This window comes from Festucalex cinctus, chromosome 14 (genome assembly GCF_051991245.1).
Source record: "Festucalex cinctus isolate MCC-2025b chromosome 14, RoL_Fcin_1.0, whole genome shotgun sequence".
Taxonomy (NCBI): domain Eukaryota; kingdom Metazoa; phylum Chordata; class Actinopteri; order Syngnathiformes; family Syngnathidae; genus Festucalex; species Festucalex cinctus.
Genome location: NC_135424.1, coordinates 22655817 through 22676413, shown reverse-complemented (window position 1 = coordinate 22676413; position 20597 = coordinate 22655817). Strand labels below are relative to the sequence as shown.

Genomic DNA, 20597 nt, shown 5'->3' with positions numbered 1-20597 from the left:
CCAGTCCAGGGTGTCCCCCGCCTACTGCCCAGAGCCAGCTGAGATAGGCGCCAGCACCCCCCGCGACCCTTGTGAGGAATAAGCGGTCAAGAAAATGGATGGAAGGACGGATGGACATTACGATGCTTATCCTGGTACCAATTATATGAGAATTTCAGCATGATTCTTACCGCTGTGGTATGGAGCTTCATTTTGAATTTCTCCAGGTAGAGCCAGTGCTTCGACTCACTGGGGTCAAGGTCATGATAAAAGTCACGTGCTGCATAGCCAAAACTGTGAAATTTTCTATCTGGGGTCAGCAAGATTGTGGTTGGTGTCTTCTGGTTGGATACTCCAGGATCACCACCCTCCCAACGTCTGGGGAAATTAGGAAATAACATAGAAGTGCCATGAATATACTGTATAGAGATGGGAGATGGGCACTTCCGTCAATCGTCAATTCCCGTCAATGACGAGCTCACCTTTCGGTGAGTGCACAGTGACGCAAAGCCTAAAAAAAAAAAAATACACGGAGAGTAGCAACTGCTGCAGGTTTACAACCGTCAATCAGGGTGAGTACAGACAGTCCTTCTCATTCTGTGTATTTTTGCAAGGCTTTGTGTCATAAAGCGTTTACCGAAAATGCGGAAGCACTTAGCGAAAGGTTGGTATTGTCATCGATGGGAATTGATGATTGACTGAGGTGCCCACCTCTGCAACTATAACATTTTCTGTATTAGTCCTTTGAAAGGATTAGCCAGTTAAATGATAATTTCTTGGATTAATGTCCAATTCTCCTTAAAACACAAGACCTTTCCTACTATAAATGAGCATTCAAGGGTTGAGGAACAAACTCACAACCCTCAGCTTGGAGACTGCCACACACCTGAGATATGTCCCTCCTACTGTTTGCTAGGGAATTATGAAGAATTTATCTGCTGGAGATTTGAGATGACCACAGCAATGTGACTAGAACGCTGAAATCACAGCATTATTAATTTTATTTGTTAATCAGTTCACCTTACTATGTAATTTTGCTCTTTAGAAGCAAAACCCATTGCTGAGAGTAATGCCAAGAATGTGAAGAACCATTATGAGTTGCAACTTAAACACCTGTCAGCTAGTGTTGAAATAAAAGCCATTAAGCGCCTATGGAGCCAGGCACTGAGGCCCACAGCTTTAATAGGAGTGCGTTTGGGGGGCTCTGGTCAACACTCTCACAATTATATTCCATCATTTTATTCAAATAATTAGCATTAAGTATACTACTAATTTAACTAATTAATAATTAATTAATTATACTATTAAGAGTACTATAATTCCCTTGTCCTCAATCCTCCTTTGAAAAATGAGCTATATCCTTGATAATGTCTAACTCCAAGCTCAACTACTACTGTACATAAAAATATGACATACCTCATGGTGTGAATGCATTCCGGCTCCTTTGTGAATGCATAAGCATAGCCGCTTGATGTTGTGCCAAAGTCAATTGCCACCACCACCACAAAGGCCATTCCTGACGGAACCTGGTCTGTGTCATTCTGCTGCACAAACATAACACCGACATTAATGCAAAGGATGACGTGCAATGATTAATTTAAATTGAAAATTGAGATACAGTATTCATGCATTAAGTAGCTCAAAAATGGATGACGTTACAGCAATTTCTGTGTCGCCAGGTTGAAATGACTTGTTTTGAGAAAACCAGTTTGAAGTTTTGGCACATTCAACTTCTAAGTAAGTGTATGTATTGACCCAATACATTCAGGAAATGTTGAAAGACCACACTGGAAAGTCCAATCCACTAGCAGGTAAGTACATCATCCAAGCTTTGATTTGAACCCTTTTAAATGTGAGGAAGTTTAACATCTCAATAGATGATATTGGGCAAAAACACATTTTTAACCAAGCGAATGAGGACAATTATGCGAAACGACGACATTTTGGCCGGTCCTCACAACTCAACACCTCATTTTGAGGGTCAAGACTTGGTTTTAGAATTTATGTTTGAAATGCATTTTGGTTGGGGTTAAGGTAAGGGTTCGTACGTGCGTGCGTGCGTGCGTGTGTGCAAATGTGTGGTTGTGTGTGTGTGCGTGTTTTAATCAGTTCAAATTATCACAGTGGAAAATTTAATTTAAGAATTTCGTGTCAAGTAAAAGACTATTTGTTTATACATGTTTATAGCAAGCTGCAGGATAAAGAAATGTAATGTCACAAACAGCTATGATGTTAATGAAAATAAAAGAATTGCCTGAATGTGTGTGGGAGACAGCGGAGTGATTCCAGGGTCGCCTATACTTTTTGCTGGAGATGGGTTAGCCATTTCATCTGTAGAAAAAGAAACGAACTCATGAACACAAATCTCAACAAGCATCTACTTTCATGAGCTAAGCACAATATAAAGCGGAACCTCTATAATCAAACATCCCTGGCATCAATCATACAAGTCTGTATTTGACCAAAAATCGCAAGTCCCTCAAACAAAAGAGTTTGCACCACCGTCTGACATCACAAAAAATTAATAATTATTTTGTACCTATGCATGCTATTGGAAATTTTTCCTACCCGTCTTGCATTTAATATTTGTCAACAGACAACATTGTTTTGCATATCGACGCAATCGCCCTAAGTCATTTTTTCTGATTTTTCAGGAAACGCAAAAATTGAACATTTGCATCACGAGGAGATGATTTAAACACAAAAAAAAAATTATGAATAGAATGCAGCCCAGTGGAAGCCAATCGCATTGCCAATCTTTCTGCATATTGCCACAGAAATGGTGTCCATGTTATATGTTTAACATGTTGGAAACGGTTGTTGTTTCCAACATCAAGGTCACCTTGCCTCACCTGTACAACAAACAAAGTCAGTGAGAGAGCTGGAAGGGGTGAAGCATTACTCTTGACAACAGACATGGACGAGCCGAGCCATGCAGTTTGACGGTACACTTTATTATGTTAAAATTGTTGAACATTGAAAATGTTGACTTAAGAAGGATCATGTTTACAACCTGTTTTACCAAAAGGGACGTTATCTACAACCACTGTCAAATACTATACTTACTATACAATCCGAATCAACACTCATGTGCTGAGAATGAAATGCTTCATTTTGGAAAAAAGGGGCAAAACAATTTTTATTCAAAAATTACACCCTTTTGACTTTAACAAACTCTAAATTAAAAAGATGTTTAAAATCCACATAAAAAGCAATCAAGAACATTGTTGGAATCATCCATCCATCCATTTTCTTGACCGCTTATTCCTCAAAAGGGTTGCGGGGGGTGCTGGAGCCTATCTCATTTGGCTTTGAGCAGTAGGCGGGGTACACCCTGGACTGATTGCCAGCCAATCACAGGGCACACAGAGACAAACAACCATCCACACTCACAAGCACACCTAGGGACAATTCAGAGCACCCAATTAACCTGCCATCTAGGGGTGTGAATTGCCTCGTACCTGACGATTCGATTCGTATCACGATTCACAGGTCACGATTCGATTCGATACCGATTAATCCCGATACGAATTTATAAGTCGATTGTTGCGATTTTTTTTCATTCAAATTTAGAAAATACTAATCAGTAAGCTTGTAGAGTGTAAGATTTATATGAAAATGTATTATTTATTTATCTGAAATTTCAGTCTTATAGAGGTTGTAATCTGTTTCATGTTTAAACAGCATTAAAATAAAATACTAAGGCTTAATGTTCCGTTCATATAACATTCTTCCATGCTTAAGGTGTGAATCCTAAAAAAAAAAAAAAAAAAAAAAAAGGGATTTTGCCTATTATTGAATCGATTCGAGAATCGCGCGATGTAGTATCGCGATATATCGCCGAATCGATTTTTTTTTTTAACACCCCTACTGCCATCCATGTCTTTGTAATGTGGGAGGAGACCAGTGTGCCCGGAGAAGACCCACGCAGGCACGGGGAGAACATGCAAACTCCACCCAGGAAGGCCGGAGCCTGGACTCGAACCCCAGTCCTCAGAACTGGGAGGCAGACGTGCTAACCAGTCATGCACCGTGCCGCCCTTGTTGGAATCAGTCATCATTTTTTTTTACAAGTAGATTGGGTGCAAGTTAAAAAATATTAAATCACTCAATTCTGAGGAAAAAATGATGTCATCATCGTGTAATTTTCAGTTCTATAAAAAGCACTTGCAACAGACTGAATCTGGTAATTAGTTAGCGGCTAAATAAGAGTGTTCACAGCTTGGAGAGCTGTTGCCCCAAGTGGCTCCTAAATGAGAGATGTCAGTGGAATCAAAAGAGAGAATTATACAACTTTATCAAGAAGATAAAACATCACAGAATGCAAAACCTGTTGGTTCTTCCCAGTAATCATGCATTGACTAAGATCAGGACAAAGTATAAACAAAATGGAAGGTTGTAAAAGGGAAGTGTCCTGGTAGGCCAAGGAAGATCTCAAAGCATCAAGAGAAAAAAAACTTCCAACCCATATGTATTGAAAATAGAAAATGCGTAACATAACAAATGAGTGGAAATTGCAGTCGACGTCTGTGACCAAACAATAAGAAATTGCCTAAAGAAAATGGGATTTACATACAAACCAACCTTAACCCCTAAAACCATGAAATAAAACAAAGCTACAATGGTCTTAAAAAAAGCAATCAAGAATTATGGATGACAAATCCGCATTGGGCAAAGTCAATGACGCTGGCTGGAACATTTGTTTGGTGCTGTTCCAATGGGATTGTAAAGATGAGTGCCCGAAGAAAATGTGAAAATTTCCACAGTCATCGATGATATGGAGCTGCGTGTCAGGTGAATGCACAGGTGAGCTGGCATTCATTACACCTTCGGGAAATGCTCAAGTTTGCATTGAGATTTTGGACACTTTTATTCCATCGATTTGAAAGGATGTTTGGCGACATCCTGGCAGACTTCATCAGTTTTGTTAATTTAGAAACGGGTGTTTTGCGCTTTTATGGGCTTAAACGCAGCCGACTGCCTTCGCCGCCAATGGAAGCGGCCCCTCTCATTCCCTTTAAAATAGGTGTGCAAGAGTCACAATCAGGGCGGAAGCAAAAGTGATTTGCTAGAGTCCATACGGGAGACCGAAGCGCACCAAATACTAGGGATGTAACGATAAGGGCAATACCGTGATATCGTGATATTAAAACTGCCACAATATCGTCGTCGTCATGTTCACAACATTAAAAAGGAACACATCTGTTTAAAAAGTCAGGTTGATTTCCATTTGTGCAGTTCTAGCACCCTCTAGTGGCTAGTTTATTAGTGCAATATAATTTTCATTAGGGATGTTTTGGCCTTCTATGTTTAAATTATATGCTAATTGTCAGATGAAGGGGAATCTAATTTGCTTGTGAAGCGAAAAACGTGTGCTTGCATTAGCAAATAAGTGCCTCAATACTGTTAATAGAGATTGTAGGTCAGGGGTGTCCAAACTTTTTCATTTGAGGGCCACATACAGAAAATCAGAAGGACGCAAGGGCCACATAATGTTATGAAGAGAAATTGTGTTTAGTCCTAAAAATTGTACAAATAATTTATTTGTGCTTTTGCATATTTAGAAAAATGCTACAGTATATAAACCAATTTATTTGTAATATGGCAGTAGGGTTATTATAGTTTGGGAATTTTTGTCATTTTAGTTTTTATTTTGTTTTGAGTTTTTTTTTTTTTTTTAACTTAGTTTTAATTAGTTTTCAAGGTGGTTCTGTTAGTTTTCGTATTAGTTTTAGTTCTTTAATAAATGCTTAGTTTTAGTTTAGTTAGTTTCAGTATTAGTTTTAGTTTTTTTTTTGTGTATTACGTGTGCGCAATATTGAAAAAACACCATTGGTGTGACGTCATTATTCCGGTTTATATCAAACTAAATCTACTAAAAATCACATTTAAAATCATCCCCAAAGGCTCATGCATTAAATTAATTACCAAAGACTAAAACGAAGGACACATTTGCTATAGTTATAGTTAGTTTTATTTTAGTTAGTTTTGTAAAAATAAAATGTAGTTTCAGTTTTCTTTTTTAAAAAAGCATCTTCGCTTTTATTTTATTTCGTTAACAAAATTATTTTTTGAATTTTATTTTTTTCGTTAGTTTAGTTAACTAAAGTAAACTTTAATAGCACCTTGTTTTTAGACAACTTCCTTTCTTACTTTGACAATCTCTAAACATTTTTGTTTTTATTTTATTTGAACTGAGTCAAATGCTATTTTTAGTATATGCCGCGGGCCACTGAAAAATGGACAGCGGGCCGCAAATGGCCCCCGGGCCGTAGTTTGGACACCCCTGTTGTATGTGGTTTATATGCATTGCTGTTATGTACAAAAGCACAATATTGTGATTTTAAATATCGCCAAACCCCCCACAATATTGTGATAATTATCGTATAGTGATCTTCATATCGTGATGTTTGGATATCTTACATCCCTACCAAATACATTTATGAGGAACTGCATGCAGACCTCCACGGGTGGATTATGTAAACTTGCAAAGCTCAGAAATTGTTTTCTGGACGGTTTTAGTTGGAAAATGATGGACGTTGATTCAGCAAAACTATACTGGAGCAGAGTCGACTCGTGTGTTCTAAAAGCAAGCAGTTCATGTTGATTTTTATAGTGTGCAACATAAAAGTTTCCACGCGTCCATTCAAACTTCAGAGAGCCATTTACAACCTTTTTTTTTTCTTTTTTTTTAACTGAAATGGCATTTGAATTGAATGAAAGTGTGTCTCCATACGTGTACCATTAGGTTTTTTGTATCTGTCTTAATAGCCTTCACCAAAAGTGTTTTGTGAATTCACACAATAATAATCATTTGTCTGACTTATTATAAGCATCTTGTTGAATTGTCTCCCAGCAGGACATCACGTTAGGCAATCCATTCCTTTTATCTACCTCACTCATCTTTCCTCTTGTCCACCCTATGGAGAGGATGAGTGGTCTGAAGTCCCATAATACACTTTGCCAAGCAATTACAGAGCCGAATTACAGACCACCTGTGGCTACACCCTATCTAGCCACAATTTGTTTCCGGCAGCAATGGCAGGCAACTCCCAAAATCACCAATCATAAAAGCCACATCATGATTGGAGACCTACATTAATCGCTTTTATTCTTCATTGAAGGTGATAAGTCAAACTGAATTACATGGATTCCATTAAAAAAAATGTTTTTCATGGTAATACAGTGTAGCTGGACCTGAACGGTCAGGGCCAGTAAGACTTTCTTTGCAGGCCGAAGCACTGACCTATATTTTTAATTAACATTCTAATATCAACTCAACTCAACTCAACTTTATTTATAAAGCGCTTTAAGAACAGGCATTCCTGTATACAAAGTGCTGTACATAAACATCAGTTTTGCAGTAAACAAGAACAAAGCAAACATTTTGAAGTGCAAATACAAGTTTGTTTGTTTTTTTTTGTTTGTTTGTTTTTTTGGGGGGGGTTACAAGTAAATACATTTTACATCAGCGACTAAATAAGAAGTAGTGAATAAAGAGACAAATAAATACATAAATAAGTAGACAAAACATCAAACTCATACACACCACAAAACACCAAGAACAAGTCTAATGGTGCGCCAAAAGCCAAAGAATACAGATGTGTTTTAAGACGTCTTTTAAAAGAGGATAACGAGGGGGACTGCCTAATATTTAGTGGAAGGTCGTTCCAAAGGGAGGGACCGGCAACAGCAAAGGCTCGATCTCCTCTAAGCCTCCGCTTAGCCCTTGGTACCTCCAATTGTGTCTGGTCTGCTGACCTGAGGCACCGGGCAGGTGCGTAGGGGTGCAAGAGGACAGCGAGATAATGTGGGGCAAAACCATTGAAAGATTTGAAAACAAATAGAAAAATCTTAAAATGGATTCTAAATTTCACGGGCAGCCAGTGAAGAGAGGCCAGAATAGGGGTTATGTGTTCCCTCTTCCGGGCACCAGTGAGGAGACGAGCAGCAGCATTTTGGACAAGCTGGAGACGCTGCAGGGAGGACTGGCTGATCCCAAAATAAAGTGCATTACAATGATCCAGCCGAGATGTAACAAAGGCATGGATTACCATTTTTAAGTGCTGCTGAGATAGGAGATTTTTTACCTTAGCCAGCTGTCTAAGATGAAAAAAGCTGGATTCGACAACAGCGGCAATTTGTTGGTCCAGTTTGAAGTCACTGTTCATCTTGACACCCAGGTTTGAGGCTGTTGGCTTCAGATATTGTGCCAGAGGACCCAAGTCGGCAGGATGAGAAGAGCCGCTGGGACCAAAGACCTTAACTTCTGTTTTCTTCTCATTGAAGTTCAAGAAATTTAAAGCCATCCAGGCTTTGATTTCTTCCAGACAGGACAAAAGGGGCCTCAATGAGAAAGCGTCCTTTTTACTAAGCGGGACATAGATCTGACTGTCATCCGCATAGCAATGAAAAGAAATTCCATGTTTTCTAAGGATGGAGCCCAAGGGCAGTAGATACAATGAGAATAGAATGGGGCCTAATACAGATCCTTGCGGAACACTATATGACAGTGGGGCGGTGCGGGACTCGGAGCACCCAAGGCGAACACAGAATGTTCTGTCGGCCAAGTAGGATCGAAACCACTCAAGAGCACTGCCGCCAATGCCCACCAGGTGCTGTAAACGAGCCAACAGAATACTGTGGTCCACGGTATCAAACGCTGCAGTCAGGTCTAACAGTATGAGACATACATAGTCTCCAGTGTCATTTGCCAGGAGGATGTCATTAAAAACTCGTAACAGGGCTGACTCTGTGCTATGCATCCTCTTAAAGCCTGACTGGAAAACCTCTAAGATCTTATTTTCCTCCAAGAAGGTGCTTAGTTGCATGTGTACCACTTTCTCCAGAATTTTAGAGATAAAAGGCAGTTTGGAAATGGGCCTAAAATTTGACAGCACACGTTGGTCTAGACCAGGTTTCTTCAGGAGAGGTTGCACCACAGCATGTTTAAATTGTTTGGGGACTACGCCAGAAGACAGGCTACTGTTGATAATAGCCAGAACTGAATTGCAGATAATCAGAAGAACCTCTTTAAAGAAATGAGGGAGAACAGAATCACATGGGGAGCCAGATGGCTTAATCTGGTGGACAACATCTTCTAGAGATCTCAGAGAATATCAGCTGCGTGTAATTTTATTAACTTATTATTTACAATATCTATGCTCTTCATTCTGGAATGTTCCTCTTGGCTGCATTGTTTTCTGTATGTGTATGAGAATGCTCCTTTTTTTGTTGGTCCAATCAGATTTCAGCCTCTTTTTGCCGCCCTGTGAAGGTAATCTGCTCAGAGTCTTCAGAAGCAGCAATCGCGTCGTTTGACACACAAATGTACTTCCGGGTTAGCCAGTGGGCTAATGCGCTTGCCCGTTGGCTGAATGACCGCCCACATCATATTTATGTAGCAAGCTGTGTCTGTCGCTGTATTTTTGTGGATTAAAAAAAAAAAGTGATGCAAAGAGACGTATTGTAATGGGAGCCACTAAACGTGAAAATTACTTATCACATCGCATTACAATGTGAGTTGAATTCTATTGTTTATTGCCAAGCTTGTTAATGTTTTTTTTTTTGTTTTTTTGTTTTTTCTAAAAGAGCTCAGAATTGTTCATTCGGTAGTCTTACCGATTCAACGTCTTATCATCATTGCTCTTTGTGTGTGTGTGTGTGTGTGTGTGTGTGTGTGTGTGTGTGTGTGTGTGTGTGCGTGCGTTTGCGTGCGTGCGTTTGCGTGTGTGCGTTTGCCTGCGTGCGTTTGCGTGCGTGCGTGCGTGCGCGTGCGTGTGCGTGCAAATACGTATAAATTTATACTCATTAATTCACCTAAAGCCTTAGAAATATCCCATTACCCTTCGCCTTAACCAGGTACTTCAGAATCTTGCCAGAGTCGTGATGTTTAAATGGTCAGGAGACCAGAGAAAAGGTCAGAAAAAAATAAAGAGAAAAGAAAGATAAATCAAAGTGAAATCCAGCACCGACCAAACACTTCCTGCCTTCCCCATGATTACAAAATCAAAGTCTTACGCCAACCCCGGAAGCCTCTAAATTCCAGCAAATTTAGCGAGATCAAGAGACCAGAGGAAAAACTAAAGAGAGGAAGGAGGGAAGGATCGATAAGGCAGAGTGAGATCCATAGAAGCCAGTACATCCAATCCATCAAAGTGAAATCCAGCACCAACAAAACCCCTCCTGCGTGGTTACAAAACCAGAGTCTTATGCCAACCCCAGAAACCTCAAACTTCCAATAAATTGAGATCTCAAGTGACCAGAGGAAAAACTAAAGAGAGGAAGGAGGGAAGGATAGATAAAGCAAAGTGAGATCCACAGACACCAGCACCCACTGATTCAAGGGGCTGTGGGAGGGAGAGGCTACTTCTGTTGAGTTTCAGTAGATGCTGGTGCGACGGATCTGGCATGCATAAGGACCACCACCAAAGAAAGAAGCCGTCAACCGCGGTCCAGCAAAGCGAGCACCCCCCCCCCTCTCGAAATCCCCCGGCCGCGGCAGCACCAAGGCCACCCCCAAGCCACCCGAGCGGACACCGGTCGGCGAGCCGACCCAGACGCCCGGAACACCCCCGCCCCAGCCCCGGCCCACACCCCCGAGCCCAAGGCCGCAGAACGAGGCCCAGCGGGCCCCCACAGCGCCCCACCGGTCCCCAGCCCCGTATCCCCCCACGACCCCCCCCCCCCACACCCCACCCAAACCCGCCACCCGCCACGACCCAGGCCCCACCACCCCCGGCCCCCAAACCCCCGAACACACCCCGACCCCCAACACCCAACCCCCCACCCACCCATACTTCCACCCCCCCCAAACAAGCCACCCCCCCCCCCCCCCCGACGACCGCCAACCCCCCCGCGAACCCGGCCCCCCGCGAGCCCCTCCCCACCCCCTGAAACCGGCACCGGGCAGCAGGTGCAGAGAGGGAAAATGTGCCCACCCCACCTCCAGCCGTGCGAGAGTAGCACAGCGGCAGGAGGGGGGAAGCAGAGGAGGAAGCACCAGGGGAAAAGGCGGAACACCAGATAACCAAGCTTGTTAATGTTGATGACTGTCACCAAGTTCTAATAAACAATGCACTTTACACATATTCCTTTTAATTTGATATTTTGCTTAGTTTTCACTGAACCCTTCAACCCATACAATATCATTTGTCTTGCAGTAGAGGCAAGTGAAATGTAACAACACAAATTAAAATTAATATCATAAGTACCGGTAGGTACTATGTAGGTATACAACTAAATAAAATTAATATTAAAACATCAATAACATGAAGTAGGGAAGTGAATACATGTGAAAGTCGAAGACCAAAGAATAGCGATGTCTGACAAAAACCACGAGATATGAAATTTTATCGCTATTGTACGGCCTTAAATCCAACCAGCAAAGGAAGCCAAGTGCTCACCACTCGCAGATAAAAGAGGCTGGGTCACAGTCATTCCTTCGGACATAGTTGTCTACAGAAATGGCGTTGTTCTTTGTTGCTAATGAACTTTGTTTTTCAATTGTCTTTTAGATGTCATGATGAACTACCGCTTTTAAGTGACAGAAAATATTTCCGAGCACTTTTGCAGTTGTCACAACACCACTTTTCAGCCTGAAAGAACATTAAGCTTGCGGTTGAAGAAGAGTGCCCCGCCAAAAAAATGTAATTAACCCCCTGTAATTTCTTTCTGTAGCCGGGTCTGCCATTGAGTCCGACACTCGATGCAAGCACCACCCAGCCAAAATACATTCGCGAAGCTGTCCTTTGGGCATCTGTAGCAGGACGATGGCGGTGAAACTGACACGACGAGGAGAGGTAGGACAGACGCAGGATAAAGGTAGGCCACAAAGGCAATAGGTTTATTTCCGGCCAACAGCTGTCTACTCTCAACTTGAGAGGAGAAAGGGGAATCAAAAAGTGGAGAACTAAAAACGCTCCACTGGGGAGGAAAAAACAGGCAAAAGGTACAGGGGACAACAAAAGGCGCTCCGCTAGGGAGGAAACAAGGCTCAAGGCACAAGGGGTAACTAAGGGCGCTCCGCTGTGGAGGATAAGGCACAAAAACAAGGCAAAACAACAAGGCAACGGGAACAAGGACTCGAGGACTGTGGGACGCTTCCATGCACTGACTGTGACACTTCGGCAACGGAGGGGAGAATGCAGGTGGCTTTTATTGTCTGTCTTGATTGGTGGCAGGTGTTCATTATCATGGGCGGGGACCGGTGATTATGGAGCGGCAGGAAGGGTAAGTGACCTGGGGTGATAGGAGAGTTAGGATTTTCAAAGTAATACAGGAAACATGAACACAAAGATAAAAGCATGGGCCGTCACGCCGGTGGCGGCGTGACAGAAACATGGCGACTCTAGTAAGGTGAGTCTACAGTCATGTAATATAATTAATTTATTACTAGACCTACAAATATATATTGAAAAAATATGTTTATGTGATGCATTATTTTGCATACTATTGACATAAACAGTCGTTTTTTTGTTTTTTTTTAAATGAATGATTATTTCATCACTAGATGGCACTAGGGATCACTGACTGTCCCTTTAATGTGCAGTACATTCATAAACTGCAAAAAGTTACAATGAACCCAGTTAGTTTTGCTCGTGTTTAAAATTAGAATTGATGGGAATGAGATGATTTGACAAAGATGATGTTCATAGACAGCCAAACATGGCGGCAAAATAACTTGAATGTTTTGCATAATGTTCTTTTCTTTTTTGCTTTTCAAGTGAGTTTGGTAATTAACCTTACCGAACTAGTATACCAATCAAGATGCAAGACGTCATGTCTGCTACGGCACGTGCGTTTTGCTGCAGACAAACAAAAGCAATCCAGCTCCCTGTAGTGCATTGCGTCATTTGCATGGTTATCCAAAGCCAAGAAAAAAAACAATAAAAATGGTTAAACTCTGTAGTCACGGCTTGTACGAGTGATAGACATTATTCCGATCGACTAAACGGCATCCTGCGGTATTCACGGCTTGTTTAAGAGAGACACAAGAAAGACACTGTCCGGATTATTCCCTTCTCTAAACCCTCAAACAATTACGAAAAATGTCTGGGCTGGATCAAACTTTGTGGAAGACCAGTCAAATCCCTCCAAAATGACCAGAAACTCCTACGTCTACTCTGCACTAAGGTAATGTTCTCCCTTGTTGTTTTTAGCTAAAGGCTAACGATAGCTCCAGGTAGCTAACCGTCCACACGTTTGTTGACTTACTATTTACTAGGGGTGTTAAAAAAAAATCGATTCGGCAATATATCGCGATACGACAGCACACAATTCTCGAATCGATTCAATAGGCAGCCGAATCGATTTTTTAACATCCATTTTTGATGAAAAAATATTCAACAAAACGTCTAAATTTCACACTTTAAGCATGATAGAATGTTATATTAATGGAACATTAAGCCTTAATATTTTAATTTCAATGCTGTTCTAACATGAAAAAGGTTCCAACCTGTTTGTTAAATACAGTGGCTCACAGTTATAAAACTGAAGTTTGAGATCAATAAATAATACATTTTCATACAAATCTTACAGTGTACATGTACAGGTTTACTGAATGGTATTTTCTAAATTTGAGTAAAAAAATCGCAACAATCGACTTGTAAATTCATATCGGGATTAATCGGTATCGAATCGAATCGTGACCTATGAATCGCGATACGGATCGAATCGTCAGGTACTAGGCAATTCACACCCCTACTATTTACTATAAATGCCAACAGAACATTCAAACTATGAGGTAATATAAATTCATTCTTACCCGGCTTGACAGTAACAATGTCTACAAACTTCGGTTTTGCTGACAATCGGTCGAAGTGAGTGAGGCAACTGTGTTTTCCTGACTTCTGTAGCAGAAGACAGTGATACGTATTTCCTTTTGTTTTTGGGCAAAATTGCATGGTTAGGGAATGAAGATACCGTTCACTAAAAAATTTGAAGCCCCCTTTGTTTGCTTCGATGAGAAATATCGGTGTCCTAAAAATACCTGACCGAGTAATCACAAGGAAAATTTGACAACTTTTGCATTCCTGTGAATGCACTTCAGCTCATCTCACCCGGTAAATGTCGGAGGGCGCTGCTTACGCATTTAATGGGTGGGGAGGGGCGTGCCACGGTAAGGTCAATTGATCAGTAGGCCTTCAGTAACGTACAGTAAAGCATAGAACTGCCCATCACGGATTTTTACACACTGTGCCTGTTCATTCATTGTAGAAACACTTTGATTCAAAAGGTGACCTTGGTTTGGATCCAGGCCCATAACTGAATGTACAGCTAGTTTGAATTTGAACAGCAGCATGCTTCCGAAAACGCTGGCTAAAACTGTGACAGAACTGAGACCAAGCAAAGCCCTCCATTGTAATGAAAACAGAAGAGGAGACTCATTAAATTGTGTAAACGTAGCAAAATATGGTGACACACCCACACACACGCATACATCCACGCACACACAAAGCCTTCAAAGATGCATGTTCATTCTATAAGTACATCAGAGGGGCTGCAGTAAAATGAGTTTGGACAGGGAATCTGCTGTTTCTTTTAGCCATCTGATGTCCCTTTATTCATGCCATACAGAAAAAGAGGCAATTCCCCCAATACCCTCCCTCTCATTGCTTCACTCCGAGAAACTTGGCCTTAAGCCCAGACACACGGAGCAAGGGAACAGTCTGACAACAACTGCAACCATGACACACCGTTAACTCTTTAATTGCCTTCAGGCCCTCAGAAATCCTCTAAAAAACAATGGAGAATACATAACTTACTTCTCACGTTAAATATTGCAAACTGCAGTAAATATAACCACAATATAAACGTGTTTTTAATATATTTCACAGTAGAAGTGCATGAGAAGCAAAAAATTCAGTCACTGTAATGTTTCTTCTTGGGGCAGCAATGCATCGTCCAAAATCATTCATTTCTCCCTTCCCTCTAACAATTTCATGAGTGATGAGTTTAGGTTTGAAATCCAAGATACAGGAATTGCTCCCATTGCACATATTGAATATGGCAATTAAAAATTATGCTAGCAGTGGCTGGCGATGTGCTCGGGTTCCCCACATGAAGGGAAGGAGACCTCCCTCTTCACCATCTGTGTGGGGAACTCGGGTGCATCACCTGCCTCTGCCCAGTGCCAGAAATCAAGATGGAAAAAAAAAGTCTTCAGCCTGGTTCACACAGCAGGATAATGTAAACAATTTTAGCCCCTCCCGACAATCAAAGGACGCGCCGATTACAGCGATGCCTCAAAAAGGCATTATGAGCACCTCATCTTGACAATAGACGTGCTCTTCATAAAACAGAAATTAATAAATAAAGTGTAAAGTTGCAAACTGTTAACTTTGGTATAATGAATAACCTACAGTTAGTCAAGTCAGTCTGTCACCTGTCCAATATGTCAGCAATTCAGGCTGATAGTCAGCCAGCCAGCCTTTAGGCAAGTTCAGAGGCAGGTTTCAAGTTTGGTAAGAGGAACACAATTCTGTCTCGTTGAAACCATACCATTTCCATCCATCCATCCATCCATCCATTTTCTTGACCGCTTATTCCTCACAAGGGTCGCGGGGGCTGCTGGCGCCTATCTCAGCTGGCTCTGGGCAGTAGGCGGGGGGGACACCCTGGACTGGTTGCCAACCAACATACCATTTCCACACTACAAATCTACTTTTGCCTGATTTATTAAAACCCTTTAGATACTATGATTATAGTAGTCTGCCTGTGTGTTGCTTTTTTTTTGTATTTTTTTTCTCTTTTGTATTTCGCTCTGAGAATCCGTTGGAATTACCTTGCTAGCGCGAACGGTTCAGGAGTTGCGGTGATTTGAAAAACATGCATCATTACCTGTCTCCTCCATGACTCTACTCTAACAGACAACCGCTTCCCTCTCCTCCACACGTGGCCAGCTGCCATAATGTATGTGGAATCAACGTAAAGGTCCGCTTCTCAGCTTTCAAAAACCATTGGAATTACGTTGCTAGTTCAAACGGTTCAGGATGTTACGGACACTGTGATTTGAAAAATACCTCGTATTTTCCTATCGGGTTCATATTCTGATGGATAATTATGTTCACTCACCTGGGCAAACCTAGCAGAATTGCCGGTAGCTATAATTATTCTTGTTTAAGGCCCTGTTTACATGGAAGCAAAGCCGGCTTCTTTCCTCAAACAAATCTTGGACAGACAGAACCATCTCAAGACATGTGAGTGTCCAAAAGAAGACGCCTAGGAAGTTTAACAGCTGAAATATATTTGCCAAGTCTGGAGTGGCGCTCTTGCACTGCCAGAGGGAGTTAACGGAAAGCGTAGAAGAAGAATTAGCGAAGAAGACGAACCACTGATCTGAATAGCCAGTTTTGAAGCCGTGAGGCCATAATATTACTCCTCCCAAGAAACGTTTCTCGGCATACAATCCTATACATTTTACAGTATCAGAGAACATTTGAGACAGTACTTAGTAGAAACAACAGGGGTCTAGCAACTGAGCGATAAAAGAAAAGGGGTCTTCAAAGTAGTTTAAACAGGAGTCTTCTCATGAGATGGAGGAGTAAGATGCTTCAACGGCTTGCATGGGCATGTATGGGTTATCTGCTATCCAGTAATATATACATATCAGTGAGACAAACAAACACAACACATATGGGGCGCGTTTTGAAATCTTTCCACTCTGGAGCTCGGTTTCAAAAGTGACCAGTTTCAAGCTCCGAAACCGAGCCGCTGTGTAGACGAACTGCCTAAATGGTAAGAAACTTGTGTCGATAGACTGAAACAGGAGTTCGTGTGAACGGGGCCGAAGACTGCGCTCGTGAGAGGAAGCGGAAATGCAGAGGAAACTACGGATAAACCAAAAATGGTGCGGTTTGGAAAATCTAACGTACCGATTTGAACGTTTTTAAAATCCTTTTAACCAGACAGTTACGGTTCAAAATCGATTTATCTAGCAGCCGTAGCTGGGGGGTAATGCTTAAGTCACATCGGGGTGGATCACAAAATGAAACTTGAATTTTCCTGCACACCGTTTCAAGTTCTGCGTTAGTACCCACCACTACAGATACAGGCTGGTCGTAACATCTGCTCCCTTCTGGCATTGTTAAACCATAAGTAACTAGTTTGCATTTCTTCAACTCACAGTCTTGATAATCAGCTCTCATCACTGCAAGACATCAGGTCACAGGCACAGCCCCAATAGCATTCACAATGCATAGCAAAGGAGTGTTGCCACCAATGGTGGAGCCAGAGGGGGGGCCGGGGTGGCACGTGCCCCTGCTCAAATGTGATTGGACCCAGCAGACGCCAAATGATTGACATATCACGGCACCGGCGCAGTGACGTCACACGTCTGGCCAATGCAGCCTGCCAGCGTTTTTTTTCAATCAGATGCCTACTAATTGTAATGCCCCTCCTGAACAGTAGCTGGCACTACTTACGACAAAGCATTATAATCCACCTCACTAGGAGTCTGGAGAAGGAGAATCACCTGTTGATAGCAGCAGTCTCCTGACTACCGTCACATCAAGAATGTATGTTGGCATTTGGCAACTTGGCAATATCATGTTGGTTTCCCTGTGAGACCTGAGTGACTGTTTAAAATAACTTTTATGTTCAGATAGATTGTTTTGAACGGACATCTATAAGCAACATTGTTTTGTACAAGCTAAAATAAATGCATTGTTGTTATGCAGTACAATAGCACCCTCCAATGGTTGAAAGTTCAAACAGACGCTAACTGAGGTTTGCATTTATTCGTGTTCTCTTATGATTATGCCGTAACGTACAGTCTAGAAGTGGATGATTTATTAACATTATTATCAATTAATCACATTAATAAATTATGTGGTTGTAAATGAAGTAGTACTTGGAGTAATAAATGTATTTTTTATCAAGTGATTGACTGTCTAACAACTGAGTTGAAAAAGCATTTTTCAAGGAAAAGTTGTGAGCTCATGCAAGGCAAACAGTCACTAAACCCAAAGAGTGCAACCTTCTTAAATAATGAGCCTCTGTTTGTCTTTGCAAAGATTTTTGCGTCAGATCTAGTTGATCTCCAACATGAGGTTCACCAAGCCAAGCAACTTCTTGGGAGGAAGGTGAAAAGTGGATTACACAGACCATCTACTTTGCTTGGTTTTATTCTTTTTCTTGAACCTGACAAAGACAATTTTCCTGAGCTATCTAGACTTTGCAAGATTGCTGTTGTCACTCCGGTCAGCACTGCTTCCTGTGAGAGAAGCTTCTCTGCTTTAAAACTCATTAAAAACTCACCTGAGGACAACAATGGCTGATGACAGGTTAAGTCACCATGGAACTCTCAGTATCAAATCAACGAGGGCACATGCCCTCAACATGGATGAATTTCTAAAACATTTTGCCACGACAGACAACCTAAGGATTATGCTTTTCTGAACCTGTATTAAGGTAGTTTGGCACTTAGACAGGACCTTTGGTCATACTGTAATACAAATTTGCACTATGTTCATAATATAATGTTATGTTGATAAAAGTACTGAAGGCTTTTTTTGAGTAATTGCATGAATACAGTATCTGCGTTCACGTCAAGTTCATTCAGGTTAAACAGTACTGATGTTAATTTTTCGTAGACCGAATTATTTTTTGTGCATTTTATACATTGTTAATAAATGGCACATTATGTATAAAAATCTCATGTATGCTTAATATGTACTTAAATATATTTCAACATTTAGAAACTCCGAAATTAATTTTCATGAAAACAAATTTGGCATCATCTTTGGAGGAAGTATCCTTGGGGCCGCCCCCTGTGCCCCCTATTTATAAAAGTCTGGCTCCGCCACTGGTTGCCACACCACATTTATTCATGCAACCAAGCTATTACGAGGTATTAAGAAAATTGATTTTCTATAAATTAACTAAATAAAAACGGGATGAGGTTGACTAACGCTAAAAACTAACAAGCGTGATTGAAACTGGACTAAAACAGACTAAATTTGAAAATGTCTGATAAAATTAGCACTAGCTTCTAGAGAAAATACAGATGACTTTTTATACAACGTGAATTTAAGAAATAAACTGTTGATTATGTAAAATAGGAAAAACAATTGTTCATTCATTATAGCAGTGTTTCTCAACCTTTTTTGAGCCACGACACACCCATAATGAAAACAAAACAAAACTAACTAAACTAAAATGGCTACAGAGTTTCCTTTTTTAACAAGCAATAAGTTCACATACCTTGGAAAAGCGCAAATAATATCTTAAAATCAAAAGTAAAATTCAATATCGTATCGGATTATCAGTATCAGCGAGTAGTCAAGGCTGCGATATCAGTATCGTATACGATGTGGAAAAATATGTGTTGACAGTTGACACCTCTAGTTTAAATGCTGTTATTCATCTAAAATCCAGTCCACTGACTAGTTGTCACTTGTCAGTGTAACAAAAGTTATTCTTGCCATTGGCTCAGGTGAATGTGGTGAAGAATCTTAAAGTGGACTCTAAATTTCACAGGCAGCCAGTGAAGAGAGGCCAAGATATTATTAACTAATGATTGTTGTTAATTTGGTATTGTTAGGTGAATATAAAATAAACAACAATTAAGCAATATCACATGAGAGAATGAGATTGATGTTTTACTCACCAACCTTTTCAAAGTTCATCAGTTACTGGCTTTGGCATTGTTTTTAAAAGTAAAAGCAGAGCACATGTTTCCAAATGTCTTATTTTGATTAAACACATAAGATAACCCACTAACGATATCCAAACGTCACGGTACGATATCATGATATGAAGGTCACAACACGATAATTATCAAGATATTGTGGGGGCTAGAGAGAGGGTGCTGTTTAATTTTTTGACAGACACTGGGTTGTTTGTTATGAGGATATCGCGATTATTTGGTGAGAGTATCATCTGACTGGTGGGGGGCAGTAATCAACTTGCAGTGCCTAGTCTGCCGTAAATAATAATACGTCGAAGACTCGCATATGTGCATTCAGGAAGTGGGCCTGCTGATCTGCTTGAGGTAAGTTAGCCCCTTTTATTTTCTTATAGCCACATTTATACTTTTTGTTTCAATGTTGTTTTGTGATGTGATCTGTCACTACACTAGCAATGAGAGGAGGACCTACTGAGCTCCGTTTTTTTTAGTCATGAGGCTGAAAAATGGTACACGTTTCGGCTGGGTGATTTGCTAGGTGCTAGCTATATTTTTATTTCTTCATTGAGCATTTCATGCATGATTTCACACCATTATTTTAGTCATTTTAAATGATGAATATAGGCCTACATTTAATTTTGGTCTGTATAAAGTGCCAAAAGACGTCCACATGACCTATTTTGAACCCGATTTCAACTTTGAATAGACGTTTTATATATGTCACGAATCTACGTTGAAATGACGTTGACGAAATTGCGTAATCTGACATTGCAATCTGGACCCAAATGTAAAGTCTTTTCTACGTATGCCCATTATGTAGAAACGACGTTGTTTCTACATCGGCTTGCTCAGTGGGAATCAGTCTATATTCATGAAGCACTACAGAAATTAGAAAATAATTTTAGTTTAAATAAGGGCTCAAAACTTTTATGTGATTAATGTTCTTTGTTATATTTAGGAATGGGCAAACTCGGTCCTCGAGGGCCCGCCT

The 20597-nt window shown here is 40.9% G+C and overlaps 1 protein-coding gene across 8 annotated transcripts in view; it reads right to left on the bottom strand.

Moving 5' to 3' along the window:
• hspa12a (heat shock protein 12A) overlaps positions 1-20597 on the bottom strand; it is a 65279-nt gene that overhangs the window by 34071 nt on the left and 10611 nt on the right. For 6 of the 8 annotated variants that reach the window (XM_077494859.1, XM_077494856.1, XM_077494862.1 and 3 more), the window contains 3 exons: positions 2234-2310; positions 1396-1523; positions 171-357 (listed from right to left, as the gene is read on the bottom strand). In XM_077494859.1, coding sequence (XP_077350985.1) covers positions 171-357; positions 1396-1523; positions 2234-2310 — 392 coding nt within the window. The remainder of the gene's footprint in view (positions 1-170; positions 358-1395; positions 1524-2233; positions 2311-20597) is intronic. The other 2 variants (XM_077494860.1, XM_077494863.1) reach the window with 1 other exon arrangement.